This window comes from Periplaneta americana, chromosome 9 (assembly GCF_040183065.1).
Source record: "Periplaneta americana isolate PAMFEO1 chromosome 9, P.americana_PAMFEO1_priV1, whole genome shotgun sequence".
Taxonomy (NCBI): domain Eukaryota; kingdom Metazoa; phylum Arthropoda; class Insecta; order Blattodea; family Blattidae; genus Periplaneta; species Periplaneta americana.
The window spans coordinates 59,543,655-59,561,548 of NC_091125.1; the positions used below are offsets into that span (position 1 = coordinate 59,543,655).

At 34.3% G+C, this 17,894-nt stretch overlaps 1 protein-coding gene across 3 annotated transcripts in view; it reads right to left on the bottom strand.

Annotated features, from left to right (window-relative positions):
• LOC138705967 (uncharacterized) overlaps positions 1–17,424 on the bottom strand; it is a 29,967-nt gene extending 12,543 nt beyond the window's left edge. Inside the window, exons 1-4 of one of the 3 annotated variants that reach the window (XM_069834792.1) lie at positions 17,222–17,424; positions 12,842–13,116; positions 9,782–10,368; positions 3,812–6,453 (exon numbers count right to left, since the gene is read on the bottom strand). In XM_069834792.1, the coding sequence (XP_069690893.1) occupies positions 6,069–6,453; positions 9,782–10,368; positions 12,842–13,096 (1,227 nt within the window). In that variant the 5' untranslated portion in view covers positions 13,097–13,116; positions 17,222–17,424 and the 3' untranslated portion in view covers positions 3,812–6,068. Of the gene's footprint in view, positions 1–234; positions 385–3,811; positions 6,454–9,781; positions 10,369–12,841; positions 13,117–17,221 lie in introns of those variants that run through there. The other 2 variants (XM_069834790.1, XM_069834791.1) reach the window with 2 other exon arrangements.
• Between the last annotated feature and the right edge of the window lie 470 nt (positions 17,425–17,894).

Here is a 17,894-nt window from a genome sequence, read left to right on the forward strand (position 1 = left end):
CCGAAATTTCATGAGAAAATTTCTTCCCCCATGAGAATTCGAACCAGCGTGCATTCCGTAACGCGAGTCCTAGGCAGGATGCCTTTGACTACGGCGCTGCGGCGCGGGACATAATATTATTTATATGGAAGAGTTTAATGTATTCAACATCAACTGTAAACAAATTGGCACTATATGCATTTCATGAAACAGAGTACACACTAACACACTGACATGTATTGAATAGAATCTTACCACTTGACCGCACGTACACCCAGTTGACTGGCAAAGCGGCAGTACATCCGCTGACATTCAAATCCAACACTTAACTGAGTGAGAGTGCTGGTATTTCCATCATCTCGTGATGTGAAGGACAAGGCGTTACCGCGTGCCCAATTGAAACTATTACCACTTGTTTTGTTGTTCGATAATTAAAACATTAGAACTTTTTACTGTATCTGTAGTTTCTTTTAAACTACAAAGGTGATTAAGAGATGATGGTGATGATGATGACTGGCGACTTATGACTAGATTTTAGACGATTTAACGATGCTGTATCAACTACTAGGTTATTTAGCATCGATGGTATTGGTGATAGCGAGATAAAACCGAAAATTCGACATGTAATTACATAATATTCACTCTACTCTTGGAAAAACGTCGGGAAATTTGTGAATATTTATTATTATTTTTGTAATGATTTAAAGGGGAAAGATTTGATGATGAAACAAATAAAAAAAAAACTTAAAGAATTACGATATATACATAGTGAAGGAGTAGTAGTAGTAGTAGTAGTAGTAGTAGTAGTAGTAGTAGTAGTAGTAGTAGTAGTAAGGTTTAAGAAGGGCGCGTCAGCTACTATGGCTAAAAGTCTTAATATAACAAAGACATAAATAATGTAATAATCAGAGTGCTAAAAGAACTAAAAAGCGTTGTCACGATAAAACGAGGCACACAAATAGTGAAGGATGTTATTACGGGAAGTACTTGTGGTAGGAAATGAGTGTATAGTCACTAGATAAGATGGAAATAGGTAGACAGTATTATAGTAAGATACACAGTAATGGCGAGCACTAGAACAAGTGCTTAAATAAAGAGTATGTAACTGATTGAAAAGATAAGAGTCCTGAATATAACTGAATAACTGATTAAATGGGATGAAAATATTAAGAGGTTAACTAATGATAAATGACAGAGAACGTTAGATTGTAGCAGACGCTAATTTTGTTCACTTTATGGTAAGAGGGTTTAAATGTAAAATGGTAATTATACAGAGTGAGTCGTAAGTATGTTTGGAAAACGCGTGAGCGTGCTTCTGAATAAAACACAAGAGCAATTCCTTATATGGAAATATTACGGAAAATGCTTAGTTTCTGGAAAAATTGACAAAATGGTTTTAAATAGTGACATGTTTGGAAACTTGATGAGAGAGTATTTGCGACCTAGCCTAGTTTCTTTTTTGTAGCAAAGGCCTGGCATTGTCAACACAGTCACTCTGTCTGCATATAGAGCAGTGGTTCTCACCCTCTTTATTGGCGTACCACTATTTTAAACTTAGGACATTTGCTCTACCACTAAATTTATTATGGGAAAACGACATGTGTGACTCCCAGGCTCAAAACAAATATTACTGTACTCCAATACCAATAACTGATTGCTTCATGTAGAAGTGTTAATTGAGGAACAGTTATCTTTGAATTTACTTTTATTCCATAAAATATACATAAAACAACTATAAATGTTTATATGTATGATAATTTATATTTTAACTCAAACTTTAAGCATGGATGAATACATAATTGGGTGCAAAACTGCGGTCAGCACCATCTGACGGAAGGGGGTTCAAATAAGATGATCAGCGCCCGACGTCGTGGGCGATGAACATTAGAACTACGTGTTGGGTAGATTACCCACAGAGTTCTTTATTTATCCGGTCGTTCGAGACGAATGTAAGACGAACAGACGATGCTCGAGAAGACAAGATGGCAGCCAGAAACTTGCTAATTAGTGGACATAAAGTGATACTAAGTGTGTGTATAAGCAGTGTATGTTAAACAGTGATGTTTATGGACATTGTAAAAATAGTGTTGTTGACTGTATTGTAAGGTAATAGTAATACTATAATAAATTGAACTATCTAAGTAGTTTTTGCACACTTTTTCCATTGCGCTGTACATTAAATATCCAAAGAATACAATCCCAGTTATCTAATCTTTTGCTTTATTTTCTGTCTCTGTTCGGCTATATTTTAATTGGGTAGTGTAAAATATAATATCGTCTCTTTTTATCTTCCTGTTGACTCCGGTAAGAATTTTCAGTTGTAGATGCTGTGAGGAATAAAAATGTAAATGTTTTATTTTAAATTGGGTTAGTTGAAAATATCGATGAGGGTGGGAGGGAAGGAACATTTTCTGCATAGTTTAACATTTTCGTCACCAGGTGTGCTGCTAAATGCATAGAGTAATTAGGTTTTGTTTTCGCTACTTGGTGCTCTGCTAGATGTAATAAGTTCTCCACCGATCAGTTTCTACATTAGCGCCTCTATCATGTGTTACGGGAAACTCAGTAAGTTTCGCATCCTATTATATATTCGTCCATGCTTTAAGTATCACCCAATAATGGCTCGTGTACCATCAGTGGTACGCGTACCATAGGTTGAGAACCGCTGATCTAGAGAGTAGTAAATTTAAAGTGAAATATAATTTTTTTTTTCCAAAACTGGGTATAAACGGAATGGAGAGATTTAGCATAACTTATCTACAAGGATATGCGGCATAATTCATTAATAATAGGTATTGCATATTATTTTTATCTCGTGGCCAAACTGGTTAAATTTTTTGTGGACTTTCGTTTCCTTTCTTTGTTAGCCGTTAGTAACACGCTGATCATTTTTATTTTTTGTCTGTCTGAATATTATGTGATCTGTGCTGCAAGTGTTTTTTTTTAACCTTTTGATGTCGGAATTAAAATATTTCTGTGACCGGGATTTAAAAACCAGTGTCCTCATTTGAGAACTGGTTTATTGTCATGAAAACATACACTTCCATTTTTCAATGCACTCCAACAACAATTTTATTATACGTTAAGCACATGATAGAATGCTTCAAAATAAACAGATAGAACCTTGGTAATGTTCGTGAGAAACTGGACATAAACGTATGTTATGACGCAACATGGCATCGAATACATTACTAGAAATATCTATAAAAGTAAATGCCGAAAACTCTAATGAAAGTTTAAATCCTATGAATTGAAACAAAATTTTGCAGAGGGCTCCACAAATGCAGCAGAATCCTAATGACAATGACGTATACATGCTTTTGGCTCTAGGCTCCAGGCAGAAAATCTTTCTCCTTAGTATTCCATTGTTTTCCACTAAAATAGGTAGCAATGGAAATTTGTGTTAATATGATTGGCACTTTGTGCATTATACACATGGTAATAATGTATAGCTTATAATAAGATTACAAAGATAAGTTCTGACGAAATTCATGAAAGTGATTAATTTTCTTCAATGATATTGTGTTATAAAAATGTACAAAACACTGTAACCTATGCCAATTTCAACTGCCAATATGTAATAATTTTGGAGGATGAAATTTCATAACTATATGGATTATTTTGAAAAACATTCCTCCTGAGAAAAAAAAAATTAATTTAGAAAACAGGTTTTGTGAAAACGTCACTCAATTAGATTCTGTTAATTTAACTTTGCCTTTATTCTCCTTGCATTTATTAGTAAATTATCTCCATTTGTACAGGGTGACTGCACCATTAGTTAGCCTGTTAACAGTACTGTAATACACTAGAGTAGTTTCTGATAAGAAAACCATTTAACATTATTTCCTTTATTAATGACCATTACAAACAAATAGTCTAGTTTTGAAATTTCACATAACATAACATTATAACTATACTTTTTGGACTAAAAATAATACATTTTCCTAGTAGTAACAAATTCTCCAGTATTCGGCCATAAAAATCGTTTCCAGCCAGTTTAAAACCAGTACTCAGCCTCTAAACCAAATTTAGGTTAAATTAAATTTTACTGTTAGAATATGATAAAATAAACATTATACATGTACTTTCATTATACAGTATTACAAAAAAAATTAGAAGGAATTACAGAAGGTATTTCTGAGATAGATACTATTGAAACAATATTCGTTTTACAAAAAAAAAAAAAAAATAAATAAATAACAAAATTGACAGTGAAATTCTTTACCCACTGCAATATCATACGGCAATGCATTAAGCTCAGTACATTTGAGATGAAACCAGTTTGAACAATTATCACACCCAATATTTTTCAAATCTTCATCTTCAACGTCACTAATAAGTTCATCATTATAAGCAGCACACAGTTGTCTTAAATGAGCCGTTCAGAGCAGAAGTGGTGTAAGTCAAAATTGGATGACGAGGTTTAAAATGAAACTTGTGTAAAATACAGCGCAAAGTTGCAATTAATATTCAATTTAGTTGAACTATTATTAGTCAGTGGATAGCACGAAGGAATTATTAATTGCTGCTTTGCTCCGTGTTTTACAGAATTTTTACTTTAAACCTCATCACCCAATTTTGACTTACGCCACTTCTGCTCTGAACGGCTCAAATAATTGTCCTCTTCCTGGGATTCATCATCTGGATCAGCATTTGCATCTGAGATGAATGTAGATTTCCTTTTTTGTCTTTGCTATTTTTCATAAGAGATTTTACATTCTCCCTCTCCTCTTTTCTCTGTTGTTTTAATTTTGTTTCCTCGATTTTGGTCAAGTTCTTTTTATGGAAGAACTCACGCCATGTTGCTGATGAAATAGTACTTGGAACTCTCTCTTTAACAGGTCGTTGCTTTTTTGTATTTGATAAGGGACCTGGCCAGAACAGATCCTCTTCAAAATTTTGTCCCTCTTGCAATGTCCTTTACCAATGTTTAAATTATTTTGCCGAATCTCAAGCAAAGCTTCCACTAACTCCCTCTCTTCATATTGGTGAATCGGTCGTTTCACCCTTTTAGTCGAAAACATTTTTATTTATAGGCCTATCTGTAACATATATATTTATGGAGCAAGTTGTATGTAACATCTCATGAGTTCTACACTGTTATCATTACATTATTTTATTTAGATTTTAATATTTGATATGGTGGCTGACTATAGGTTAATCAAGATACCAATAGTCAGCCTCTATCTCTCTTACTAGGCTCACTACTGGGTTTTATGTATTTAAACCAAAATACCATGGTCTGACATTAAAGGCCAGGCTTTAAGCTTGCAGATGACAGAAAATGGTTTTTAAACTCAGTGTGAGCCATAGTTCCAGTAGTCAGTAGCCTAGGCTGACTACTGGCTTCTATATCTTACTGAAGTCTCCTATAGTCAGCTCCATTGAAATACTTAACACTTTTAAAACATAAATTCAGTGCTCATTTAACTATTCTAGAATATTTCAAGTCACCCAATCATTGTTTTAAGTGGCTATGACTTATAATAACGAAATACTGACCTTGTAAAAATGAGACTGCACGTTGTTCAACGCACAAGAATATCACACAACAACAACATGGTGCTCTCCACAACATGTTTAAAGGTTAACTATTGCTTTATATTTCTCACATAAGAGGTTACTAGAGGTTCGAGGGCAGGACAAAGAATGGCAGAGTACTGGTGAGCCAACAGAATATGTACATATTCTTTGATGTACTTATTTTTTTCATAATTATGCCAAGATGGCTGACTACTGGGAGGTAGCTGATAACAGGGTGAACTACCCTACGAATAATAAGGTTTGGGTAGAAAGAAATTAAGAAAAATATTTCGTTAAGTTTTTAATATTTAAAAATTAATCAATTAAGATGTCACATTCTTTCTTACTCCTTCTTGTTTTATCACGGCTGATTTGATACGAAACTGTTTTAAAAACGGCATATTTTAATCATTCAAGGCCTACTTTAATTAATGGCGTCACTGTATTAACAGAGAGTGTGACCGGGTCAATGTCAAGCTCATAAATGTTTCACGTTAAAAAATAAAAACTTAACAACTATCTTAAAAATGTTAACCAAATGCCAAATGAACTTTTGTTTAGCAACTTCATAGCCATCCTTTCTGTTCAAAAATGGGTAGAATCTTAAGCAAGGCTTCCTTGTACTGTTCACTTATGTGAAACGTTTCGTCTTGTGTGAACACTTTTTCTATGTCTAGAGGTTTGTTGTGGTCCACCAGGATCATGCACAACGCTGAACAAACGATTATTACGGCATACATGTGCCTTCTCTCCAGTTGGATGTTCAGTTGCTCCCATGATGGATGCAGATGTTTGCTTCCCAATTCCGTAAATGTTTCTCCCAAAGTTTTATAGTATTCCTCTAAGAGAAAGTAATGTTGATCCATTACATCTATTGACGGATTCATATATAGGAAATATAGTAGCTCAATTGCTGGTGACATCCAGTGACTTAGTTGATAGTCTATGAATCTAAAATTATGAAACAGAATTCCATAGATTATTACAGCTTTCAAATTCGAAATTTGATTAAAGAATTAGTAATTAATGTGTACTTCACGGGTAGACTTAAACGAAACTAAGTTATGTGCATATTAGAGATGGAAAACTTGTTATTTTTCTTAACAGTTCCAATTCTCTCAGTTCCTTGAAACTAGGGTTCCAAATAACAGTTCCGAAATAACACTACTATATATAACTACACAGGTGCACAGTGGTATCTTGGAACATGCACTACGACTATTATGTATGGATTTCGACCTGGAGGATCAAGGTCACGTATAAACGTACGAAAGTACAAATCACGCACGAGTCACTGAACTAAAAACTGTGAACTGAAGCACTGGTAATTCCGGCTGTCCCAGCTGACTTCAGTTGAGGAGAATGGTCCAGGATTGGGGTAAGCACACTTTGACAAATGCAGTCCATTGCTTGACCTTGAGCGCCAAGTTCGAAATGCACAGATAATAGTATGTAATGGAACAGTGGTATTTTGGACGATAAATGACCACATACTTCCCTGTATGCCATGTGATGTCGTAGTATGATGTCATAATGAGCTGAGACACACTGAGATGTGAATTCGTGGAAAATAAGTGTTTTCTAATACCAAACTGAATTCGTAGATCAGGTTTTTTCGTGGCAGGAAATTTAATGTAATTTTAAATTATTTGTAAATCAGTCACGAAATAGGAGTGGATCAAAATTATAAATAAAACATAATCTGTTCTTCCTCTTCTGCCCAACTCAAGTTCACAATGGTGTTCAATTTCTCAAGAATTGAATAAATGAAAAGCTATAATCATTTCTCTCGGCCTACAAAAATTCATAATGCCTTCATAAAGAGAAAAGATATCATTGTAATAACACAGGAAAATTTACAACCTTTGTATTTTTGTTAAATAAAAACTCTTCGACTATCTCTTCTGTCTCACTATGATTACAATAAAGTCACGTTAGAACAGAATTTAGTTTAATTTCAAGAATTGGTAATGAAACTAAAAATGGAAAATGTTTATAAATAAAATTTGACCTATATATTTTCATTTCCACAATGCAGTTACTATACTGTAATACAGGCATTATGTTAATAATTGTTTGATAGAATACTGTACTCAGTAACAACAGTTTCAAGATAATTTGTACATTTAAAAAAAAAGTCCTTCGTTATTTTACTATATGCAAATCTAGTCTTTCAGGTGAAGCTCCCTGTAAAGCAGATTTGAATAATTTCAAGGGAAAAATTCTTCCGGGGCCGGGTATCGATCCCGGGACCTCTGGTTGAACGTACCAGCGCTCTACCACTGAGCTACCCGGGAACTCCACCCGACACCGTCTCAACTTTTTCCTTTATATCCACACAATTCGCGTGGGCTGACGAAACGCCAGAGACCCACAACGAGTGCACACAATCTCTGTGTGACTTGGAATTGTGGTTTTCTGTTAACGTACACAGTAACGTATATATTATGCAAATCTAGTCTTTCAGGTGAAGCTCCCTGTAAAACAGATTTGAATAATTTCAAGGGAAAAATTGTTCCGGCGCCGGGTATCGATCCTGGGACCTCTGGTTGAACGTACCAGCGCTCTATCACTGAGCTACCCGGGAACTCCACCCGACACCGTCTCAACTTTTTTTACTATTTTTTACTATTTTACTTTAGTTTCTAACATTTATTTCAGTGTGACGAAAGAATTTCCACTTCTGATTCGAGTAGCGCCAAAGATGTTCCGTTCTGTCGAACAGGCATTTTCATAATGCAGTTCTAAAGTGAAACAAGTATTTTGTAACAGTAAGTATTTTGTACACCTCAGAATAGTGCTGTTCGGCTGCGGAGGAATCGAATATTACGAATAAAGCTCTCCTCCGGTGATCTCCAGTACTATCGAAGGTGGTATAGGTAGTATACGGAAGGATGCGGAGCTCCGGAGGAAATTGAGAATCGAAAAACGGAATCTCAAGGAACACCGCAGGGCGATCAAGCGACGAGACTGACGGTAGTTGTCAGTGTGATCAAATGGCACTGAAGCTGATATCCGACACATGGAAATTCTTTCATTTAGTTCGAAGTAGTAGAATTTTGTCAAGGGGGGTTATTATTAAAATTACTTACAATTTACATTATCATTTTTTTTTAAATTTTATGTAATAATAATAATAATAATAATAATAATTATTATTATTATTACTTATTTACAATGTAACATTAATACAAGAGAGTGAAGAAAAATTGCAATATGCCATTCACAAACTACACCTACTAGGAAAAGAAGACTATAATTTGAGCATATCAACTCATAAAACTAAAGTAATGGCCCACAGTGGTAAATTTCCAATTCGTACAAAAATAATAGTTGATAATAAGCCCATAGAACAAGTATCTCATTTTGATTATTTAGGTTGTAATATAACTTATGATGTAGATAGAGATATTGACAACAAAATAAGCAAATTCCAGTGGATATGCGGAACAATAAATAGAACACTAAAAAATAAAACTAGAAAAGAAACAAAACTAAAGTTCTGTAAAACTATGGCAGTACCCGTGTTGACATATGGAAGCGAATCATGGATAATTAAAGAACGAGATAAAAGTAAATTACAGGCTGCAGAGATAAGGTTTCTTCGCAGAGTAAAGGGATGTAGAAGAAGGGATCTGATAAGAAATGAGGATATCTGTAAAAAAAATTAAATATATACAACATAAACGATAAAGTTGAAGATTATAAAGAAAAGTGGAAAGAACACCTATCTCGAATGGATATGAAAGAATTCCAGCACTGATACAACAATACCAACCTAAAGGCAAAAGAGATGTCGGACGTCCTAGGAAGAGGTGGAACTGAATAAAATGTGAAGACGGAACAGGCACTGAGCCTAAACCATGAAGTGAAGATGATGATGACTTATTTACAAATGGCTTCTCAGAGAACCTGGAGGTTCATTGCCGCCCTCATATAAGCCCGCCATCGGTCCCTATCCTGAGCAAGATTAATCCAGTCTGTACCATTATATTCCACCTCCCTCAAATCCATTTTAATGCTATTTTTTCTCCATCTGTGTCTCGGCCTCCCCAAAGGTCTTTTTCCCTTCCGGCCTCCCAACTAACACTCTATATGCATTTCTGGATTCACCAATACGTGCTACATGCCCGTAAAAAACCTGAACGATCTGTACTCACTCTTAGTTACTACATACAAATCAAACAAGTGAGTAAACTAAGAGGATATGGAATAAATCAATTCCCTAACGTATGCAAATATAAAATCTTAAATATACATAATAATGATAATTACATACCTTACATCTGCCACTTCTCCTGTTTCGTCAGAATATCGGAACATCATATTATTTGACCACAGGTCTGCATGGCACAGAACATTGAATTCGTTGTCGTCTCTGGTTAGCAACTCTAAAATTTGGTCTGCAACAGTTTCAGCTAGGTTGTGAAGCTTTTCTGCAAATCTCACACCATATACAGGCCACTGAGCAACTTCAATTGCCAATTGTTTTATATTCTTTCCATAGTAAGCGTTCATATTTTCTCGCAGTTCTTCACAGTATATACTTCTCATAAACAGTCGAAACTCATGCGGAACTTTCTGGTACAGCACTACAGATGAAGCGTGGTAACGCGCAATGTTCCTCATGACGAGGAGGCAGTGGCTCAGATCCAGACCGTGAAATCTTTCTGCCATTCGGAAGTCTTGCTTCTTAAGATCTTCCATGATGATTACCCTTGTGTTTGTTGTGTGAGTGTAGAGGCATTTAGGTGAGAATGGTTGATATTTCCCTGGTGACACTGCTTCTAATAGCTGGTGTATTGCTGGTGCTGTACACGTCAAGCTTTTGATTTCCCGACCGAACAAGTTGCCAACAGATAATATCTGAAAACAATATTCTTCTTAACACTCTATTAAGTTCTCGTATAAAGCAAAGAAGATTTCTGTATATTTGATACAAATTGTGCGTTAGGATATTAGTGTGCTATGTTACTATGATGAAAAGGAAAGTGTAAGTAATTTATAATAACTGTTGGCATTTAATGGATATTATGTTGAGGAGACATAGTTTTCATTGTATTTATTAACAGTACATTTCAGAAAACGACAAATTAAGTTTTCTGTAGTTTGTCTATATCTGTATGCTTTCTGTCAGGTTTGAATGACTTGGTTGATATTTATCATGCATATGAAAGCAGCTCAGTTTGGCGCAGGTCGGCGAAAAACATCAGTCCTTTCGGGTCACTATAGGACTGTTTGACGTCACGTGCAACCACATTGCCTGTCTGCTTGTGAGGGAAGGTTGAAGGCAGGCGCGCGATACCTTGCATACCCCACTCACGAAGGAAAACAGCCATGGGCAGTAGAGACCGGCAAATCACACAAGACTCACGCCCGTACCTGCTTGCCGTCAGGCTTGGGTTCCGGTGACGCTACAAAGCAAGTTAACTTTTAGCCTGAACCCACTGAGCCCGGGTTTTATAGGTTCAGTCCAGGCGGGACCCAAGAAAGCCTGCCTGTTTGCTCGTATTATAAAGTAGAGTGACTTGCATTCACGGAACAGTTTGCGCTGCTTAAGATGAAACAGTACTAGTTTGAAACCTAAGTTCGTTGGCTATTTAGTCACTTCAAAAAATCTTTATCTTATGGTCCAACACGGCAGATATTTCTTGATTCAAGAAACACAGTTTTACGATTTATTGCGCTACAGAATTCATAAAGTAATAAGACAATATTATACATTTCATATTCCTGCAAAGTGTATCTGACTCAACAAAATAGTAACATTTCATAACTTGTGACTAGTTGGGAAGGGAAGGGAAGGGAAGGGAAGGGAAGGGAAGGGAAGGGAAGGGAAGGGAAGGGAAGGGAAGGGAAGGGAAGGGAAGGGAAGGGAAGGGAAGGGAAAAGGAAAAAGGGGAAAGGTTAAAGGGAAAAGGTTAAAGTGAAAAGGGAAAAGGAAAAGGGAAAAGGGAAAAGAGAAAAGGGAAAAGGGAAAAGGGAAGAGAAGAGATTATAGAAAAATATTTCATTTTAACTTTTTCCTTATCAACAATTAAAAACCTCATGAATACCTGTAAAATGTATAAAAGTTTTTCGTTCTTTAGAATATTGATTTACAATTTAACTCCTGAGGGACAGATTTCTTTTTATTTATGAAGCTGAAAATTTGAATGGTTTGCATTAAATTTATATTGCTACGATGAAAAGGAAAGTGCAAGTAATTTATAATAACTGTTAGCATTTAATGGATATTATGTTGACGAGAAATAGTTTTCTTTGTCTTTATTAACGGTACGTTTCGGAAGACAACAAATTAAGTTTTCAGTAGTTTGTCTATATCTATAGCCTTCTTGTCAGGTTTGAATGACTTGGTTCATATTTATCATGCATCTGAAAGCAGCAGTCTGGCGCAGGTCGGCGGAACCCAACAGTCCTCTCGGATCACTCGTAGGACTCTTTGGGAGTCACGTGCAACCACACTGCCTGCCTGCTTGAGAGGGAAGGTTGCAGGCGGGCGAACGATACGAAGCGTAAGCCCGCTCACGGACATAAACAGTCATGGGCAAGCCTGATCGACAGTTTGCCTGTCTCTGATGGGCAGGTCTGAATGACGATTCGCCGGTCTCTACTAGGCATGTGTACCCTGTTTACCTGCGTTCTTACGTTGTACCTCAGCAGTAGCAAGTCTTATGCCAGTCTGTTCGTAGAATTCTAAGTGTGAAGGCAATTAAGGACAATGACAAAATTTACTAATCTTGAGTAATTTATGGGGATTCAAGCATTGCGCTGTTGCAACGTATCCATTTCCAATTTCTAAATAGAAACTCAAACTTTTTCATAACCATTATAGATAGAGAAACGGTTATTCGAACTTATCAGCTAGTTTTATTGATAACTGTTACTAGTTGAAATTAATGCAGTTATACCCCTTTCACTCTGTATAGTATGTATGTATGTATGTATGTATGTATGTATGTATGTATGTATGTATGTATGTATGTATGTATGTATGTATGTATGTATGTATGTATGTATGTATGTATGTATGTATGTATGTATGTATGTATGTATGTATGTATGTATGTACGTACGTACGTACGTATGTATTATATATGTATGTAAGTATTTAATGTTGAAAGTCACTGTAAACATTTAAGTTAATTCGTAATATTTAATAAAATAATACATTATCTTATTTTAAGAAATATTAAACTTGAGCCGTACTTTCCCATCTGCCAGCATTGTTTATAATAATTATTCTCGAGCAATATAGAGTATAACTTGTAGCTTTGTATTTTTTTAAATACAGTAATTTCAGAATTTTTCTGTGAAAGAATTTATGGATACAACTTACCTTAGCCATTTGTCCTGTCTTCAGTTCCACCTTGACAATGAAAGATCGTTTCTCCACTGCCCCCATTCTCTCTGTTTGCACAGTGACTCTATACATATCACTTGCATAATTGTCTCCAACTTCCGTTGCCCACGTGATCTCGAAAGACGTCACTAAAGTCGTCGGATCATCTTCTAACTTCAATACCGTTTTGATTAAGGACTCATTTAACCATTTTGGAAAAGTGTCTTCATTGATTCTTCTCTCTTGGGTCATGTTGCTTGTAAGTCACGTTTCTGTTAAAGGCACAGATTGAAAAAATTAGGCACAAATGCAACTCGTCTATCAGATGAGCAGCACAAAAGCACGTATAATAAAAATGTAGACTCCAGAGTATTAAAAGAGAGCAAGCAGAAAGAAATGTAAATTAAAGTGATGCTAAAAACAGCAATGAGCAACATTTATAATGAAGATTGAGGTTCAAGAATGTCTAATGCGGAAGTTTAAGAAAAAAATATTCTCTAGGTAACAAGCAGAGTACGAAAACGCTTTCTCTTGATGTGTCATTGTGGAATAACAAAATACCTAATAAAGACAGAAAGGATATTATTGATAGAGAATAGGAAAACATCCCCAATTTATTATCTTATTTTCTATGGGAAAATATTAGAAAATATTAACAGGACTTCTTGTTCCAATATAAAGTTTATTATTACACTAGGATTAGAATTGAAGCGTGTGAAAATGTATTTATTTACAAACATGGTTCATGAAAGATTCGTCGATTAGTTCATGTAAATATAATATAATGACTATACCATGTCCAAAGTCTACAACTAGTAATTACATACGTTACGACATAACGATAAGTAGCGATACACTAGTCTGCCAATAACACTGATCGTGTTAAGTTTTGGTATTTGTTGTAATGGAAGAGATAAGAACAGTTTAAGATTTATAAAAGAGTGAAATATGATAGACTGTCATTATAGGAGGGTTAAGTCGTAAATACATTTTATAATTATCGCTATTTTTACGTTGTTCCTTACATCATGTTTACATGTATATTTATCCTATTACACTTTTATTACGTCATACTACTTTTGACCAATAAAATGGTACTTAACGACGTGATTCAACCAATCATGGCTGCTTATTCTACAATTGAAGGGTACAGAGAAAGAACGGAGTCGCAATTCTCATAAGGGTGACGACATCATCTAAGTCAATATATTACTGCAAAATTTATGTGTTTTTCTTATCAAAACTGATAAAGGAGAATTATCACTTCCTTCATTTTCATTAGGAACAACAGTAATATACTGAATTAGATGATGACATCACCCTTAAGAAAATTGTGACTGTTCGTTCTTTCTCTGTACCCTTCAATTGTTATTACATCCCTAGCATTTTTTATCACCTCCCTAGAATTTGTTTTTATCATCTCCCTAGCATTTGCTTCTTTGTTTGCCAACACTGTATTTTCAATAATTTATTGTAACTTTTAAAATTATGTTTACTTCGTCATCCCTAACTAAAAATTTTCTATCATTTATCTTGTTTATATTATTTAGGTTATGTTATAGTTTCTGCTGTATGAGATTATGGATGAATAGTCATGTATCAGAAATTGTTTAATATATATTGATAATTGAACTGGAATTCAACTATTTTAATAAAAATGACACTGAATCAACAAAGCCTTCTTGACTAGTAATCGTGTATAGAGTTTAATGAAGATTGTATAGTTGACATAATTGGTAACATGAGAACAGCTGCTCATATCACACTACAGCCATCTACCGGAATATTTATAATGATGAGATAGTACAATAATAAATTTTCAAGACAGTTTAGTATTTTAGTAAGTAAATTAATATTTTATTGTATTAAAGTACTTTATTTCTTCTAATCTTTATATACTGTTTCTAATTCTGTAATGGTCAATTAAATCTCACTCGAGTTGTTTTTCTCTAAATAAATCAAAACCTCTACTGAGATTACTGTAGATCAGGGCCGGGCATGAGAGCGGCTCAGTCTAGTCGGCCAGAGCTGCTCTCGCTCCGCAAGGCACTTCAATTCCAAGCCAGAGCCGAACGCTCACGCAGTGGCGGACTCGCATTACAGCTACCTTCCCTGCATTAATATAACAGGAGCCACGGTTGTTCTAGTCATTCAGCCTGTCAGTACATAATAGTTTATAAGGATATTACATCAATCCATTGTACATTACAGACTTTATAACACTCATTAATTTTAATGAAATAAACTTCGCTCTATGCACACACACAAATCATTAGGCTTATTTACATAACCCATACGCACATACTGCAATCTCCTCACCACGGTTCTACGAGACAGGTGTATGGCTTCCACTTCCCCTACTTGCTGTGGACAGAGTTCGTCTGCCAATATAATTAAACATCGCTTGATGAATTCACCTTCGTTGAATGTTTTCAATTCCTTTGCAATTTCTTGGCAAATTTTGTAGCTAATTCTCATGGCCGATTCACTAAGTGCATTATTGTCATCCTGTTAATGTATAATATGATATGATATGATATATGATGTGATATAATATAATATGATATGATATGATATGATATAATATAATATAAAATAATGTGATGCGATATATATATGATATGATATATGATATGATATGATATATGATATGATATGATATGATATGATATGATACGATATAATATAATATAATATAATATAAAATAATGTGATGCGATGCGATATATGATATGATATATGATATGAAGCGATATGATATGATATGACATGATATGATATGATATGATATGATATGATATGATATGATATGATATGATATGATATGATATGATATATGATATGACCATAAATTAATACAACTTAAAGAAAATGTTTCTCAGGTACAATATATTAGAGTATCTATTCGATATTTATATTGCATTATAAGTTATTATAGTACATTTAGTAATATATAATTTTAAATTATACAAATATTATGATATATCATAGTATAGTACATTACAGCGAGACACGCTCTTTAAAGCACACAGCGCTCATTTCTCAGAATCACGTAATGTGCCCAGCCCTGCTGTAGATCAAGCTCGTTAAGTGAAAAATAGTCTTAATTTTTCTTCTTAGACTTTTGAGTAGAAGGATTGACCCCGGATAATGTTATTAACAGAGCTAGGAAGTTCGTACCAAAGCAGCAGATGTCAGTTGAGTACAGTAAGAAGTATAGATATTAACCGCACCTTGCCCTGCTGCCGCTCGCTACAAATGATACACAGTATGTTCACAAACAACGCATAGTGGCATTCTGTAGAGTCGTGAATAGTTTGAAGAACATTGTTAATTTATATTTTAGGTTGTGAACAAAGTGAGATATTTTGTCATTATTGTATTATTTACGTAATGTGAATATAATGTATGATTCCAAAAAAGTAAACTCATCTGTTATTAAATAATTATGCAAACAGGAGTGTGTAACACGTTTATTTATTTTCACGATTATTCTTCGTTAAATGTTAACGTCTCGTGCTGCTATACATTCAGTTGCGTTACAGTCCAAGTTCAACATCGGATTTACAATACCAACTTCCTAGCTGCCATTACAATAGGAAAGAAACATTTTCTTGAAAACAATTATGGGTTTAATATTATGTGTCACATACTAGATACACTATTAGATTCACAAAGTAGTTGTTCACTTGATGATAGTAATAAATAATGTATCATATTTCAGATTTGCTCCAGTAACGTCTTGTGACGTAGAACGAATATTTTCAGAGTACAAATATCGTTTTTTTTTCTAAAATGAGTATTTCTTTTGATAAAATGAAAATGTTCGTTGTTATTTGTTATAATGAGGCTAGAATCAAAATTATACTTTGTATGTTATTTTTACACGTATGGGTAAATTAATTTAGGCGATGCATTGATTAACCTCTCAAAGGGAACTCACCTGAGTCTGAAGTAACTTTCGTAGATTTGTTTTCAAACAAGAAGTAAATGAAGTTGAAACATGACAAAGAACACTGTTGTATTTTCGGAACAAAAAACATTCAAGTCCACCATTTAAAAAAATTCTATGAATGAAAGAGAACTAACAAGAATATTGGTAACCACATAAAAACCTATTAATTTCCTAAATTATGGTGGAAAAAAAATCAGTTTGAAATTAATGCACATTTATTTTTTGTGCAGAGTTTTCTTTTTATATTCTGTATAAATAATAATCAAACATCTACGAACTGTGTATATCAAGTTGCAGTTTCGAAGTCGAAATAATATATAAAACATATAACAAAACAAACAATATTGTAGGAACAATGTAGAAAAGTAAATTAATTTAAATATATAATAATTTATCATAATGAGTTACCGAGTACTACTTACGAAGAACTTTTAACGCAATATCAGCTGATTTTCTGGAGACATGCAGTACAATATTGACTAGTAACCAATGAAGCTTCCATCCATCGTTAAAATGAATATAGAAAATGTCATACTGTAGTTATTTCAGCTGATCAGCTCACAAAGCAATGTTTATCGATATAGGTCTGTGAATGTTTTCAGTACGTAAAGCTACTTTGAACTGGCTTAATATGAAGCACGTTGACTGCGATATTTCTGCGCATATAAAAAGGAATAAATAGAAGAACTTAAAATACGTGCCCTGCTTATGACCTCCATTATCAGTTTATGACGAAATCAGCCAATGTTTGAAACGTACACATCATATCAGAATATTTTATATAACCTGCTTCGATTCGTAACTTTTTAAATCTGAATATTCTTGGAAAAATTGGCAGGATATTTGAATGTTACATGAATATTATTAAAAAAAAAACAACCAATAAGTGGTTTCTACCTAGTCGCAAAAGTTATAACAATATTTTAAAATGGAACTCATGATTTCTCATTGTCTGTAGTTTACATTATTTTACTGAAGTACTGTAACAAAAGAACATAAATTGAACGGGATCCGAAATTTTCGTCACCGATTTTTCGTCACATTACATTTTGTCACCCATTCACTTTTGTCACCACCATATTTTGTCACCAAATC